At 47.4% G+C, this 13,994-nt stretch overlaps 1 protein-coding gene across 1 annotated transcript in view; it reads left to right on the forward strand.

The window, feature by feature from the left end:
* Nucleotides 1-13,994, forward strand: part of LOC311099897 (uncharacterized protein) — a 55,476-nt gene that overhangs the window by 19,545 nt on the left and 21,937 nt on the right. The window contains exons 3-7 of the mRNA XM_084140616.1: nucleotides 1,714-1,758; nucleotides 2,750-2,911; nucleotides 5,634-5,775; nucleotides 10,643-10,785; nucleotides 11,267-11,608. Coding sequence (XP_083996742.1) covers nucleotides 1,714-1,758; nucleotides 2,750-2,911; nucleotides 5,634-5,775; nucleotides 10,643-10,785; nucleotides 11,267-11,608 — 834 coding nt within the window. The remainder of the gene's footprint in view (nucleotides 1-1,713; nucleotides 1,759-2,749; nucleotides 2,912-5,633; nucleotides 5,776-10,642; nucleotides 10,786-11,266; nucleotides 11,609-13,994) is intronic.

Genomic DNA, 13,994 nt, shown 5'->3' on the forward strand with positions numbered 1-13,994 from the left:
GGCTGGTTCCACCGGGCTAGGTTATGCCCTGGACATTATATGGTAAACACAGTGATCAGGCTGGTTCCACCAGGCTAGGTTATGCCCTGGACATTATATGGTAAACACAGTGATCAGGCTGGTTCCACCGGGCTAGGTTATGCCCTGGACATTATATGGTGAACACAGTGATCAGGCTGGTTCCACCAGGCTAGGTTATACCCTGGACATTATATGGTGAACACAGTGATCAGGCTGGTTCCACCAGGCTAGGTTATACCCTGGACATTATATGGTGAACACAGTGATCAGGCTGGTTCCACCGGGCTAGGTTATGCCCTGGACATTATATGGTAACACAGCGATCAGGCTGGTTCCACCAGGCTAGGTTATGCCCTGGACATTATATGGGAACACAGTGATCAGGCTGGTTCCACCAGGCTAGGTTATGCCCTGGACATTATATGGTGAACACAGTGATCAGGCTGGTTCCACCAGGCTAGGTTATGCCCTGGACATTATATGGGAACACAGTGATCAGGCTGGTTCCACCAGGCTAGGTTATGCCCTGGACATTATATGGGAACACAGTGATCAGGCTGGTTCCACCAGGCTAGGTTATACCCTGGACATTATATGGTAAACACAGTGATCAGGCTGGTTCCACCGGGCTAGGTTATGCCCTGGACATTATATGGTAAACACAGTGATCAGGCTGGTTCCACCGGGCTAGGTTATGCCCTGGACATTATATGGTGAACACAGTGATCAGGCTGGTTCCACCAGGCTAGGTTATGCCCTGGACATTATATGGTAACACAGTGATCAGGCTGGTTCCACCAGGCTAGGTTATACCCTGGACATTATATGGAGAACACAGTGATCAGGCTGGTTCCACCAGGCTAGGTTATGCCCTGGACATTATATGGGAACACAGTGATCAGGCTGGTTCCACCAGGCTAGGTTATACCCTGGACATTATATGGAGAACACAGTGATCAGGCTGGTTCCACCAGGCTAGGTTATGCCCTGGACATTATATGGTGAACACAGTGATCAGGCTGGTTCCACCAGGCTAGGTTATGCCCTGGACATTATATGGAGAACACAGTGATCAGGCTGGTTCCACCAGGCTAGGTTATGCCCTGGACATTATATGCATCTAAGAAGTAGAAAATAAGCAACTAATAATGTCAGTTTACATAAATTATGTTTCACAATATGGTTATCAACTGTATCAAAGTAATGAAGTCAGTTACCTTCTGTATTTGTACAAATGACTGGGAGGGCTTTTAAACGATATCAAACTCAACCCTTTATCTTTTCTAGTGATGTAGACATGGATGGCTCATGGTGTGGTGGGGTGTGCAAAATGGGTCAACTCTGAGCACCTTTAACTCCTGAATGTTTTGGCATTCAGGTCCAAAACGTCATTTTCTGACCACTTCTTCCATGGGAAAACGTTTATTTTATTTTATTTTTTTTAACAAAAGGATTCTGTCAAAAAGTGATTAAATTCTAATGGATTTAACCGTTAGTGCAATGACTGAAAAGTCTTCAGGTAGGGCAGCATACACTAGTATCCCTTTAAGGCTAATCCTGGACTAAAAAGCAGGGATAAATGGAGTATCTTTTTTAGTCCAGGACCAGCCTTAATCTGTGTCCGGGAAACCCTTCCTAAAAGTCACGTCTGTCTGTTACCAAAACGCTGACATCTCTTTTCTCCTCTTCCAGTTATATAAACATGTGGTCCAGATTGTTGAGAAGTTCATTAAAAAGGTGAGTTGCCTCCACACGTCATATCTTCTACACTGTATGCCATACATCAGGGCTATTCAACTCTCATATCTTCTACACTGTATGCTATACATCAGGGCTATTCAACTCTCATATCTTCTACACTGTATGCTATACATCAGGGCTATTCAACTCTCATATCTTCTACACTGTATGCTATACATCAGGGCTATTCAACTCTCATATCTTCTACACTGTATGCTATACATCAGGGCTATTCAACTCTCATATCTTCTACACTGTATGCTATACATCAGGGCTATTCAACTCTCATATCTTCTACACTGTATGCTATACATCAGGGCTATTCAACTCTCATATCTTCTACACTGTATGCCATACATCAGGGCTATTCAACTCTCATATCTTCTACACTGTATGCCATACATCAGGGCTATTCAACTCTTATCCCAGGAGGTCCTCATTTCTGCTGCTTTTCTGTTCTACTTGATAATGAATTGCACCCACCTGGTGTCCCATGTCTAAATCAGTCCCTGATTAGAAAGCAGTGGAACTGGCTTCCAGGTCCAGATTTGAATTCGAGGTCTATACATTGTCCACATCCCAAACCCTTTGGGGGTTGTTTCTGGATATTGACTGTTGATGTGTTGGATGTTGCACTGAAGACTCTCTCTGTCTCTGTCTCTGTCTCTGTCTCTGTCTCTATCTCTATCTCTATCTCTATCTCTATCTCTATCTCTATCTCTATCTCTATCTCTATCTCTATCTCTGTCTCTGTCTCTGTCTCTGTCTCTGTCTCTGTCTCTGTCTCTGTCTCTGTCTCTGTCTCTGTCTCTGTCTCTGTCTCTGTCTCTGTCTCTGTCTCTGTCTCTGTCTCTGTCTCTGTCTCTGTCTCTGTCTCTGTCTCTCTCTCTCTCTCTCTCTCTCTCTCTCTCTCTCTCTCTCTCTCTCTCTCTGTCCTCCCCCCTCCTTCCCCTCTCTCTTCCCCCTGTCCCTCCCCCATCTCCCCCAGTGTAAGCCGGAGTACAAGGTGGCAGGTCTATATGTTGTGGACTCCATCGTCCGACAGTCCCGTCACCAGTTCGGCGTGGACAAGGATGTGTTCGGGCCACGGTTCACCAAGAACATCACGGGAACGTTTGAGAACCTCTGTCTCTGTCCCACTGAAGAACGGGTAAGACGATGGTGGTGGTGATGATAGTGGTGTGGTGGTGATGATGATAGTGATGTGGTGGTAATGATGATAGTGGTGTGGTGATGATGCTGATAGTGGTGTGGTGGTAATGATGATAGTGGTGGTGATGATAGTGGTGTGGTGGTGGTGATGCTGATAGTGGTGTGGTAGTGATGATGGTGATAGTGGTGTGGTGGTAATGATGATAGTGGTGTGGTGGTGATGATGCTGATAGTGGTGTGGTGATGATGCTGATAGTGGTGTGGTGGTGATGATGCTGATAGTGGTGTGGTGGTAATTATGATAGTGGTGGTGATGATGCTGATAGTGGTGTGGTGGTAATGATGCTAGTGGTGTGGTGATGATGCTGATAGTGGTGTGGTGGTAATGATGATAGTGGTGGTGATGATAGTGGTGTGGTGGTGGTGATGGTGATAGTGGTGTGGTGGTGATGATGGTGATAGTGGTGTGGTGGTAATGATGATAGTGGTGTGGTGGTGATGATGCTGATAGTGGTGTGGTGGTAATGATGATAGTGGTGGTGATGATAGTGGTGTGGTGGTGGTGATGCTGATAGTGGTGGTGATGATGGTGATAGTGGTGTGGTGATGATGCTGATAGTGGTGTGGTGGTAATGATGATAGTGGTGTGGTGGTGATGATGATAGTGGTGTGATGGTGGTGATGATGCTGATAGTGGTGTGGTGGTAATGATGATAGTGGTGGTGATGATGCTGATAGTGGTGTGGTGGTAATGATGATAGTGGTGTGGTGGTAATGATGATAGTGGTGTGGTGGTGATGATGCTGATAGTGGTGTGGTGGTAATGATGATAGTGGTGGTGGTGATGCTGATAGTGGTGTGGTGGTAATGATGATAGTGGTGGTGATGATGCTGATAGTGGTGTGGTGGTAATGATGATAGTGGTGTGGTGATGATGCTGATAGTGGTGTGGTGGTGATGATGGTGATAGTGGTGTGGTGATGATGCTGATAGTGGTGTGGTGGTAATGATGATAGTGGTGATGATGGTGATAGTGGTGTGGTGGTGATAGTGGTGGTGATGATGCTGATAGTGGTGTGGTGGTAATGATGATAGTGGTGGTGATAGTGGTGTAGTGGTGATAGTGGTGGTGATGATGCTGATAGTGGTGTGGTGGTAATGATGATAGTGGTGGTGATGATGCTGATAGTGGTGTGGTGGTAATGATGATAGTGGTGTGGTGGTGATGATGCTGATAGTGGTGTGGTGGTGATAGTGGTGTGGTGGTAATGATGATAGTGGTGATGATGCTGATAGTGGTGTGGTGGTAATGATGATAGTGGTGTGGTGGTGATGATGCTGATAGTGGTGTGGTGGTAATGATGATAGTGGTGGTGATGATGCTGATAGTGGTGTGGTGGTAATGAGGATAGTGGTGGTGATGATGCTGATAATGGTGTGGTGGTAATGATGATAGTGGTGGTGATGATGCTGATAGTGGTGTGGTGGTAATGATGATAGGGGTGTGGTGGTGATGATGCTGATAGTGATGTGGTGGTAATGATGATAGTGGTGGTGATGATGCTGATAGTGGTGTGGTGGTAATGATGATAGTGGTGGTGATGCTGATGATAGTGGTGTGGTGGTGGTGATGATAGTGGTGTGGTGATGATGCTGATAGTGGAGTGGTGGTGATAATGATGATAGTGGTGTGGTGGTGATGATGCTGATAGTGGTGTGGTGATGATGCTGATAGTGGTGTGGTGGTGATGATGCTGATAGTGGTGTGGTGGTAATTATGATAGTGGTGGTGATGATGCTGATAGTGGTGTGGTGGTAATGATGATAGTGGTGTGGTGATGATGCTGATAGTGGTGTGGTGGTAATGATGATAGTGGTGGTGATGATAGTGGTGTGGTGGTGGTGATGGTGATAGTGGTGTGGTGGTGATGATGGTGATAGTGGTGTGGTGGTAATGATGATAGTGGTGTGGTGGTGATGATGCTGATAGTGGTGTGGTGGTAATGATGATAGTGGTGGTGATGATGCTGATAGTGGTGTGGTGGTAATGATGATAGTGGTGTGGTGGTAATGATGATAGTGGTGTGGTGATGATGCTGATAGTGGTGTGGTGATGATGCTGATAGTGGTGTGGTGGTAATGATGATAGTGGTGGTGATGATAGTGGTGTGGTGGTGGTGATGCTGATAGTGGTGGTGATGATGGTGATAGTGGTGTGGTGATGATGATGATAGTGGTGTGGTGGTGATGATGATAGTGGTGGTGATGATGCTGATAATGGTGTGGTGGTAATGATGATAGTGGTGGTGATGATGCTGATAGTGGTGTGGTGGTAATGATGATAGGGGTGTGGTGGTGATTATGCTGATAGTGATGTGGTGGTGATGATGCTGATAGTGGTGTGGTGGTAATGATGATAGTGGTGGTGATGATGCTGATAGTGGTGTGGTGGTAATGATGATAGTGGTGGTGATGCTGATGATAGTGGTGTGGTGGTGGTGATGATAGTGGTGGTGTGGTAATGATGATAGTGGTGTGGTGGTGATAGTGGTGTGATGATGATATTGATGATGATATTGATTATAATGGTGGTGATACAAGTTTTGATGGATGCTTGTGGATGCTGTACTTTCTCATAACAAATCAGGACATAAGTATATCCTCCTCTCTCTCTCTCTCTCGCTCTCTCTCTCTCTCTCTCTCTCTCTCTCTCTCTTTAGAGTAAGATAGTGCGTGTGTTGAATCTGTGGCAGAAGAATGGTGTGTTTAAGATGGAGATCATTCAGCCTCTTCTAGATATGGCTACATCTGGATCCAGCAGTGCTGCAGCTGCATACACAGAGATGGACGACCCAGACCCAGGTATCACTGCTGTCTGTCTGTTAGTCCAGACCCAGGTATCACTGCTGTCTGTCTGTTAGTCCAGACCCAGGTATCACTGCTGTCTGTCTGTTAGTCCAGACCCAGGTATCACTGCTGTCTGTCTGTTAGTCCAGACCCAGGTATCACTGCTGTCTGTCTGTCTGTCTGCCTGTTAGTCCAGACCCAGGTATCACTGCTGTCTGTTAGTCCAGACCCAGGTATCACTGCTGTCTGTCTGTTAGCCCAGACCCAGGTATCACTGCTGTCTGTCTGTTAGCCCAGACCCAGGTATCACTGCTGTCTGTCTGTCTGTTAGCCCAGACCCAGGTATCACTGCTGTCTGTCTGTCTGTTAGTCCAGACCCAGGTATCACTGCTGTCTGTCTGTCTGTTAGTCCAGACCCAGGTATCACTGCTGTCTGTCTGTTAGTCCAGACCCAGGTATCACTGCTGTCTGTCTGTTAGTCCAGACCCAGGTATCACTGCTGTCTCTCTGTTAGTCCAGACCCAGGTATCACTGCTGTCTGTCTGTTAGCCCAGACCCAGGTATCACTGCTGTCTGTCTGTTAGCCCAGACCCAGGTATCACTGCTGTCTGTCTGTCTGTTAGCCCAGACCCAGGTATCACTGCTGTCTGTCTGTCTGTTAGTCCAGACCCAGGTATCACTGCTGTCTGTCTGTCTGTTAGTCCAGACCCAGGTATCACTGCTGTCTGTCTGTTAGCCCAGACCCAGATATCACTGCTGTCTGTCTGTTAGTCCAGACCCAGGTATCACTGCTGTCTGTCTGTTAGCCCAGACCCAGGTATCACTGCTGTCTGTCTGTCTGTTAGTCCAGACCCAGGTATCACTGCTGTCTGTCTGTTAGTCCAGACCCAGGTATCACTGCTGTCTGTCTGTCTGTTAGTCCAGACCCAGGTATCACTGCTGTCTGTCTGTTAGTCCAGACCCAGGTATCACTGCTGTCTGTCTGTTAGTCCAGACCCAGGTATCACTGCTGTCTGCCTGTTAGTCCAGACCCAGGTATCACTGCTGTCTGTCTGTTAGTCCAGACCCAGGTATCACTGCTGTCTGTCTGTTAGTCCAGACCCAGGTATCACTGCTGTCTCTCTGTTAGTCCAGACCCAGGTATCACTGCTGTCTGTCTGTTAGTCCAGACCCAGGTATCACTGCTGTCTGTCTGTCTGTTAGTCCAGACCCAGGTATCACTGCTGTCTGTCTGTCTGTTAGTCCAGACCCAGGTATCACTGCTGTCTGCCTGTTAGCCCAGACCCAGGTATCACTGCTGTCTGTCTGTTAGTCCAGACCCAGGTATCACTGCTGTCTGTCTGTCTGTTAGTCCAGACCCAGGTATCACTGCTGTCTGTCTGTTAGTCCAGACCCAGGTATCACTGCTGTCTGTCTGTCTGTTAGTCCAGACCCAGGTATCACTGCTGTCTGTCTGTCTGTCTGTTAGTCCAGACCCAGGTATCACTGCTGTCTGTCTGTCTGTTAGTCCAGACCCAGGTATCACTGCTGTCTGTCTGTCTGTTAGTCCAGACCCAGGTATCACTGCTGTCTGTCTGTTAGTCCAGACCCAGGTATCACTGCTGTCTGCCTGTTAGCCCAGACCCAGGTATCACTGCTGTCTGTCTGTTAGTCCAGACCCAGGTATCACTGCTGTCTGTCTGTCTGTTAGTCCAGACCCAGGTATCACTGCTGTCTGTCTGTTAGTCCAGACCCAGGTATCACTGCTGTCTGTCTGTTAGTCCAGACCCAGGTATCACTGCTGTCTGTCTGTTAGTCCAGACCCAGGTATCACTGCTGTCTGTCTGTTAGCCCAGACCCAGGTATCACTGCTGTCTGTCTGTTAGTCCAGACCCAGGTATCACTGCTGTCTGTCTGTTAGTCCAGACCCAGGTATCACTGCTGTCTGTCTGTTAGTCCAGACCCAGGTATCACTGCTGTCTGCCTGTTAGTCCAGACCCAGGTATCACTGCTGTCTGTCTGTCTGTTAGTCCAGACCCAGGTATCACTGCTGTCTGTCTGTCTGTTAGTCCAGACCCAGGTATCACTGCTGTCTGTCTGTTAGTCCAGACCCAGGTATCACTGCTGTCTGTCTGTTAGTCCAGACCCAGGTATCACTGCTGTCTGTCTGTTAGTCCAGACCCAGGTATCACTGCTGTCTGTCTGTTAGTCCAGACCCAGGTATCACTGCTGTCTGTCTGTTAGTCCAGACCCAGGTATCACTGCTGTCTGTCTGTTAGTCCAGACCCAGGTATCACTGCTGTCTGTCTGTTAGTCCAGACCCAGGTATCACTGCTGTCTGTCTGTTAGTCCAGACCCAGGTATCACTGCTGTCTGCCTGTTAGTCCAGACCCAGGTATCACTGCTGTCTGTCTGTTAGTCCAGACCCAGGTATCACTGCTGTCTGTCTGTTAGTCCAGACCCAGGTATCACTGCTGTCTGTCTGTTAGTCCAGACCCAGGTATCACTGCTGTCTGTCTGTTAGTCCAGACCCAGGTATCACTGCTGTCTGCCTGTTAGTCCAGACCCAGGTATCACTGCTGTCTGCCTGTTAGTCCAGACCCAGGTATCACTGCTGTCTGTCTGTTAGTCCAGACCCAGGTATCACTGCTGTCTGCCTGTTAGTCCAGACCCAGGTATCACTGCTGTCTGTCTGTTAGTCCAGACCCAGGTATCACTGCTGTCTGTCTGTTAGTCCAGACCCAGGTATCACTGCTGTCTGCCTGTTAGTCCAGACCCAGGTATCACTGCTGTCTGTCTGTCTGTTAGTCCAGACCCAGGTATCACTGCTGTCTGTCTGTTAGTCCAGACCCAGGTATCACTGCTGTCTGTCTGTTAGTCCAGACCCAGGTATCACTGCTGTCTGTCTGTTAGTCCAGACCCAGGTATCACTGCTGTCTGTCTGTTAGTCCAGACCCAGGTATCACTGCTGTCTGCCTGTTAGTCCAGACCCAGGTATCACTGCTGTCTGCCTGTTAGTCCAGACCCAGGTATCACTGCTGTCTGTCTGTTAGTCCAGACCCAGGTATCACTGCTGTCTGTCTGTCTGTTAGTCCAGACCCAGGTATCACTGCTGTCTGCCTGTTAGTCCAGACCCAGGTACAGTGGGGAAAAAAAGTATTTAGTCAGCCACCAATTGTGCAAGTTCTCCCACTTAAAAAGATGAGAGAGGCCTGTAATTTTCATCATAGGTACACGTCAACTATGACAGACAAACATTTTTTCCAGAAAATCACATTGTAGGATTTTTAATGAATTTATTTGCAAATTATGGTGGAAAATAAGTATTTGGTCACCTATAAACAAGCAAGATTTCTGGCTCTCACAGACCTGTAACTTCTTCTTTAAGAGGCTCCTCTGTCCTCCACTCGTTACCTGTATTAATGGCACCTGTTTGAACTTGTTATCATTATAAAAGACACCTGTCCACAACCTCAAACAGTCACACTCCAAACTCCACTATGGCCAAGACCAAAGAACTGTCAAAGGACACCAGAAACAAAATTGTAGACCTGCACCAGGCTGGGAAGACTGAATCTGCAATAGGTAAGCAGCTTGGTTTGAAGAAATCAACTGTGGGAGCAATTATTAGGAAATGGAAGACATACAAGACCCCTGATAATCTCCCTCGATCTGGGGCTCCACGCAAGATCTCACCCCGTGGGGTCAAAATGATCACAAGAACGGTGAGCAAAAATCCCAGAACCACACGGGGGGACCTAGTGAATGACCTGCAGAGAGCTGGGACCAAAGTAACAAAGCCTACCATCAGTAACACACTACGCCGCCAGGGACTCAAATCCTGCAGTGCCAGACGTGTCCCCCTGCTTAAGCCAGTACATGTCCAGGCCCGTCTGAAGTTTGCTAAAGTGCATTTGGATGATCCAGAAGAGGATTGGGAGAATGTCATATGGTCAGATGAAACCAAAATATAACTTTTTGGTAAAAACTCAACTCGTCGTGTTTGGAGGACAAAGAATGCTGAGTTGCATCCAAAGAACACCATACCTACTGTGAAGCATGGGGGTGGAAACATCATGCTTTGGGGCTGTTTTTCTGCAAAGGGACCAGGACGACTGATCCGTGTAAAGGAAAGAATGAATGGGGCCATGTATCGTGAGATTTTGAGTGAAAACCTCCTTCCATCAGCAAGGGCATTGAAGATGAAACGTGGCTGGGTCTTTCAGCATGACAATGATCCCAAACACACCGCCCGGGCAACGAAGGAGTGGCTTCGTAAGAAGCATTTCAAGGTCCTGGAGTGGCCTAGCCAGTCCCAGATCTCAACCCCATAGAAAATCTTTGGAGGGAGTTGAAAGTCTGTGTTGCCCAGCGACAGCCCCAAAACATCACTGCTCTAGAGGAGATCTGCATGGAGGAATGGGCCAAAATACCAGCAACAGTGTGTGAAAACCTTGTGAAGACTTACAGAAAACGTTTGACCTGTGTCATTGCCAACAAAGGGTATATAACAAAGTATTGAGAAACTTGTGTTATTGACCAAATACTTATTTTCCACCATAATTTGCAAATAAATTCATAAAAAATCCTACAATGTGATTTTCTGGAGAAAAAAAATCTCATTTTGTCTGTCATAGTTGACGTGTACTTATGATGAAAATTACAGGCCTCTCTCATCTTTTTAAGTGGGAGAACTTGCACAATTGGTGGCTGACTAAATACTTTTTTCCCCACTGTATCACTGTTGTCTGTCTGTTAGTCCAGACTCAGGTATCACTGTTGTGTGTGTCTGTGTGTGTGTGTGTGTGTGTGTGTGTTAGGTGTGTGTGTGTGTGTGTGTGTGTGTGTGTGTGTTAGGTGTGGGTGTGTGTGTAACTTATTCTCTTGTACCTCTGTCCTCCAGGTTTTCCCCCATCCCCTTCGCCAGTAAAGGGTCCGGTCACCTCCGTAACGGAAAACTCTGTTGTGGCGCCGGTCCCTCCGGTTCAGAATTCTGACGCATTCGCTGCTGTCGCTCAGCTCTTCCAGTCCTCAAAGGGACAGCAGGTCAGTGTGTGTCTATGTATCCGGTTTCCCTCAATATGCACTTGATAATTATGAACCTTTTCTTTTTGCTAGTCCCATCTTCAGGCATCCCCAGTGTCCTAACTCAACTCTCTGTCTCTCTCTCTCTCCCTCTCTCTCGCTCTGTCTCTCTCTCTCACTGTCTCTCGCTCTCTCGCTCACTGTCTCTCTCTCGCTGTTTCTCTCGCTGTTTCTCTCTCTGTCTCTCTCTCTCTGTCTCTCTCTTTCTGTCTCTCTCTCTGTCTCTCTCTCTCTGTCTCTCTCTCTCACTGTCTCTCGCTCTCTCGCTCACTGTCTCTCTCTCGCTGTTTCTCTCGCTGTTTCTCTCTCTGTCTCTCTCTCTCTGTCTCTCTCTTTCTGTCTCTCTCTCTCTGTCTCTCTCTCTCTGTCTCTCTCTCTCACTGTCTCTCGCTCTCTGTCTCTCTCTCGCGCTTTCTCTCTCTCTCTCTCTCTCTCTCTCCAGCTTCAACAAATGCTCCAGACCTTCCAACAACATCCATTAAAGCCTCAGACCCATCCCTTCCCACCCCCGACTCACAACCACCCCCAGGCTCAACCCCATCCCCAGCCGCATCTCCAGGCTCAACCCCATCCCCAGCCGCATCTCCAGGCTCAACCCCATCCCCAGCCGCATCTCCAGGCTCAACCCCATCCCCAGCCGCATCTCCAGGCTCAACCCCAGCCTCCAGCCAACCTCCACTCCCAGCCCCAGCCCCTCACCCCCGGCCTGGGTACGGCCGCTCAGCGACTCCCCCTCCCCTCCAGCGAGCCCTCCCGGCAGAAAACAGCGTTTGACAAGGTGGCTGTGAGTTCCTCTTCTTATTATCGACCTGTAACCGCAGAGTGGGGTTTCCCTCCTTGTCCCACAGGAGAGACGGGTGTTAGTGACAGGGGGTAAAGGTGGTTTAAAATAGTTTTTTGATGGTGTTTCAAAATGATCGTTGCTATGGGAAATGTCTTGCCTCTAGTAATGGTAGCCAGGGATTTGATAAACAATACAACAACCTATCCTAGATTTAGATTTGAATGAGAAAACCGCAACAGATATTTAGCCTTTATTTAACCAGGTAAGTCATTGAGAACACTTTCTCTTTGACAATAACGACCTGACCAACACAAGAGAAAGACACTGTCCAGCAAAGCAGACATTTCTGGAAATCTCAACACATACAGTGCCTTCGGAAAGTATTCAGACCCCTTGACTTTTTCCACATTTTGTTACGTTACAGCCTTATTATTTAAAATTGATTAAATAAATAGCAAATCCTCAGCAATCTACACACAATACCCCATAATGACAAAGCGAAAACAGGTTTGTAGACATTTTTGCAAATGTAAAAAAAACAAACAGGATGCAGTTTCACCATGGCGACGTAAAGACGTGTTCCGAGGGCACTCCACTAAGGGGTTGATACTTTTATGTTTTAACCTTTTATCTATCGAAACGAGAACACACTTCGCATACCTCTAGCAACATTTGGGTGGCATTCTTGGATATGTTTGGAACCGAGAAAACGAGACGAAACGGTAAACAGGAAGACACGGCGAAGACTAGCAACAATATGGCGGATGCTAACGTTATGGAGATGCTAGTCACCATCCGCGCAGAAATGGCTACACTACGCTCTGATTTCATGACCGAACTTCGTTCCTCTGTGTCAAGTCTACGAGCTGTAATTATGACAGAAGTCCAGTCAACTATGGCGACACTACAAAACAACTATCTCAACACAAACCCCCAAAAATAAAGGATATGGAAACGTTGTTGACTGACATTAATAAGCGGCTTACCGAATTGGAGACCAAAAACGACAAGCTTACCTCAGAGAACGTGAAGCTAAAGGTTAGTCTAGATCAGGGCTCTCCAACCCTGTTCCTAGAGAGCTACCGTCCTGTAGGTTTTCACTCCAACCCTCATCTAGCACACCTGATTCTAATAATTAGCTGGTTGAAAAGCTAAATCAGGTTGGTTACAACTGGGGTTGGAGTGAAAACCTACAGGAGGGTAGCTCTCCAGGAACAGGGTTGGACAGCCCTGGTCTAGATGAACAGTTAAACCGTTCCCCGAGACAGAACATAGGTGTGGTCGGAATCCCAGAAGAGACGGAAGGGCGCAATCCTACCGAGTTCATGGCCTCTTTCCCGCAAGACGTCCTTGGCGGAGAGACGTTTTGACACGCCCCCCCAGTCATCGACACGGCGCATCGCACTCTAGCGGCAAAACCACAGCCCGGTCGCCGTCCCAGAGCAATGCTGGTCCGCCTACATTACTTCCAGACCAAAGAGAAAATTCACCGGGGGACAGCTGAACTACAATGGCAAGCGGATCCATATCTTCCCAGATTACTCGGCAGACAAGGCAAGATGCAGAGCTGCATACAAAGATGTGAAAGCCCACCTTCACAAGGCAGGAGTCAGATTTGGCTTGATACACGCGGCTAAACAGAGGATTACTTTCCAGGGGGCTAGCCACACATTTGACGACCCCCCCCCCCCCAGTCTGCGCTCACCTTCTACCGGGACAATATCCACTCAACAGCGGCACAGAACCCAGATCCGTGAAGGCTGCTAGGTATGTTATTAGGGTGCACACATGGTCAGTTTGTGGACGTAACCTTTTATTTGCCCTATTTGGGCAGTCCATGCAACGCATATAGATGTCTGACTACCTAGGGATTTGAACCGTCTACCATGCCATGGTATACAAAGTCATCGTTAAGAAGCGTTATGGTGTAATGTAACTAAGCTTTTCATTTATATAACTGAGGTTCTTTTTCATAAATGAATAAGCCAAAGCCCACTGACGTTCCTGTTAATTCGCTCCTTTTAGTTGAGCCTCAAGGTTGGCAAAAGGGTGTAATTACTAGGCTATATTCATTTACTTTAAGCAATTTGTACTTTTAAATGTATTATATAGGCTAGGCTACATGTGACTGTATGGTGTGTGTGTTCGGGCACGTGCTAATGAGTGCAATAGCGATAATGCTTAGGACAATTTTAAAAGATTAGGTTATTCATTTTTCATCCACATGTCCAAAGATCTATGTTAATTCCCCTTTATTCAACATAGGAAACATTTAAATTTTTTCTTCTTCTTAAAAACCCTTAGTGGGCTTCCTGTTTTAGTAACGTGACAGAAAACAGGGTAGGTACTGTTTTTTGGGGTCTGTCGTTTTCATTTGGGGGACTCA

This window comes from Coregonus lavaretus (assembly GCF_964263955.1).
Source record: "Coregonus lavaretus genome assembly, chromosome: 24".
Taxonomy (NCBI): domain Eukaryota; kingdom Metazoa; phylum Chordata; class Actinopteri; order Salmoniformes; family Salmonidae; genus Coregonus; species Coregonus lavaretus.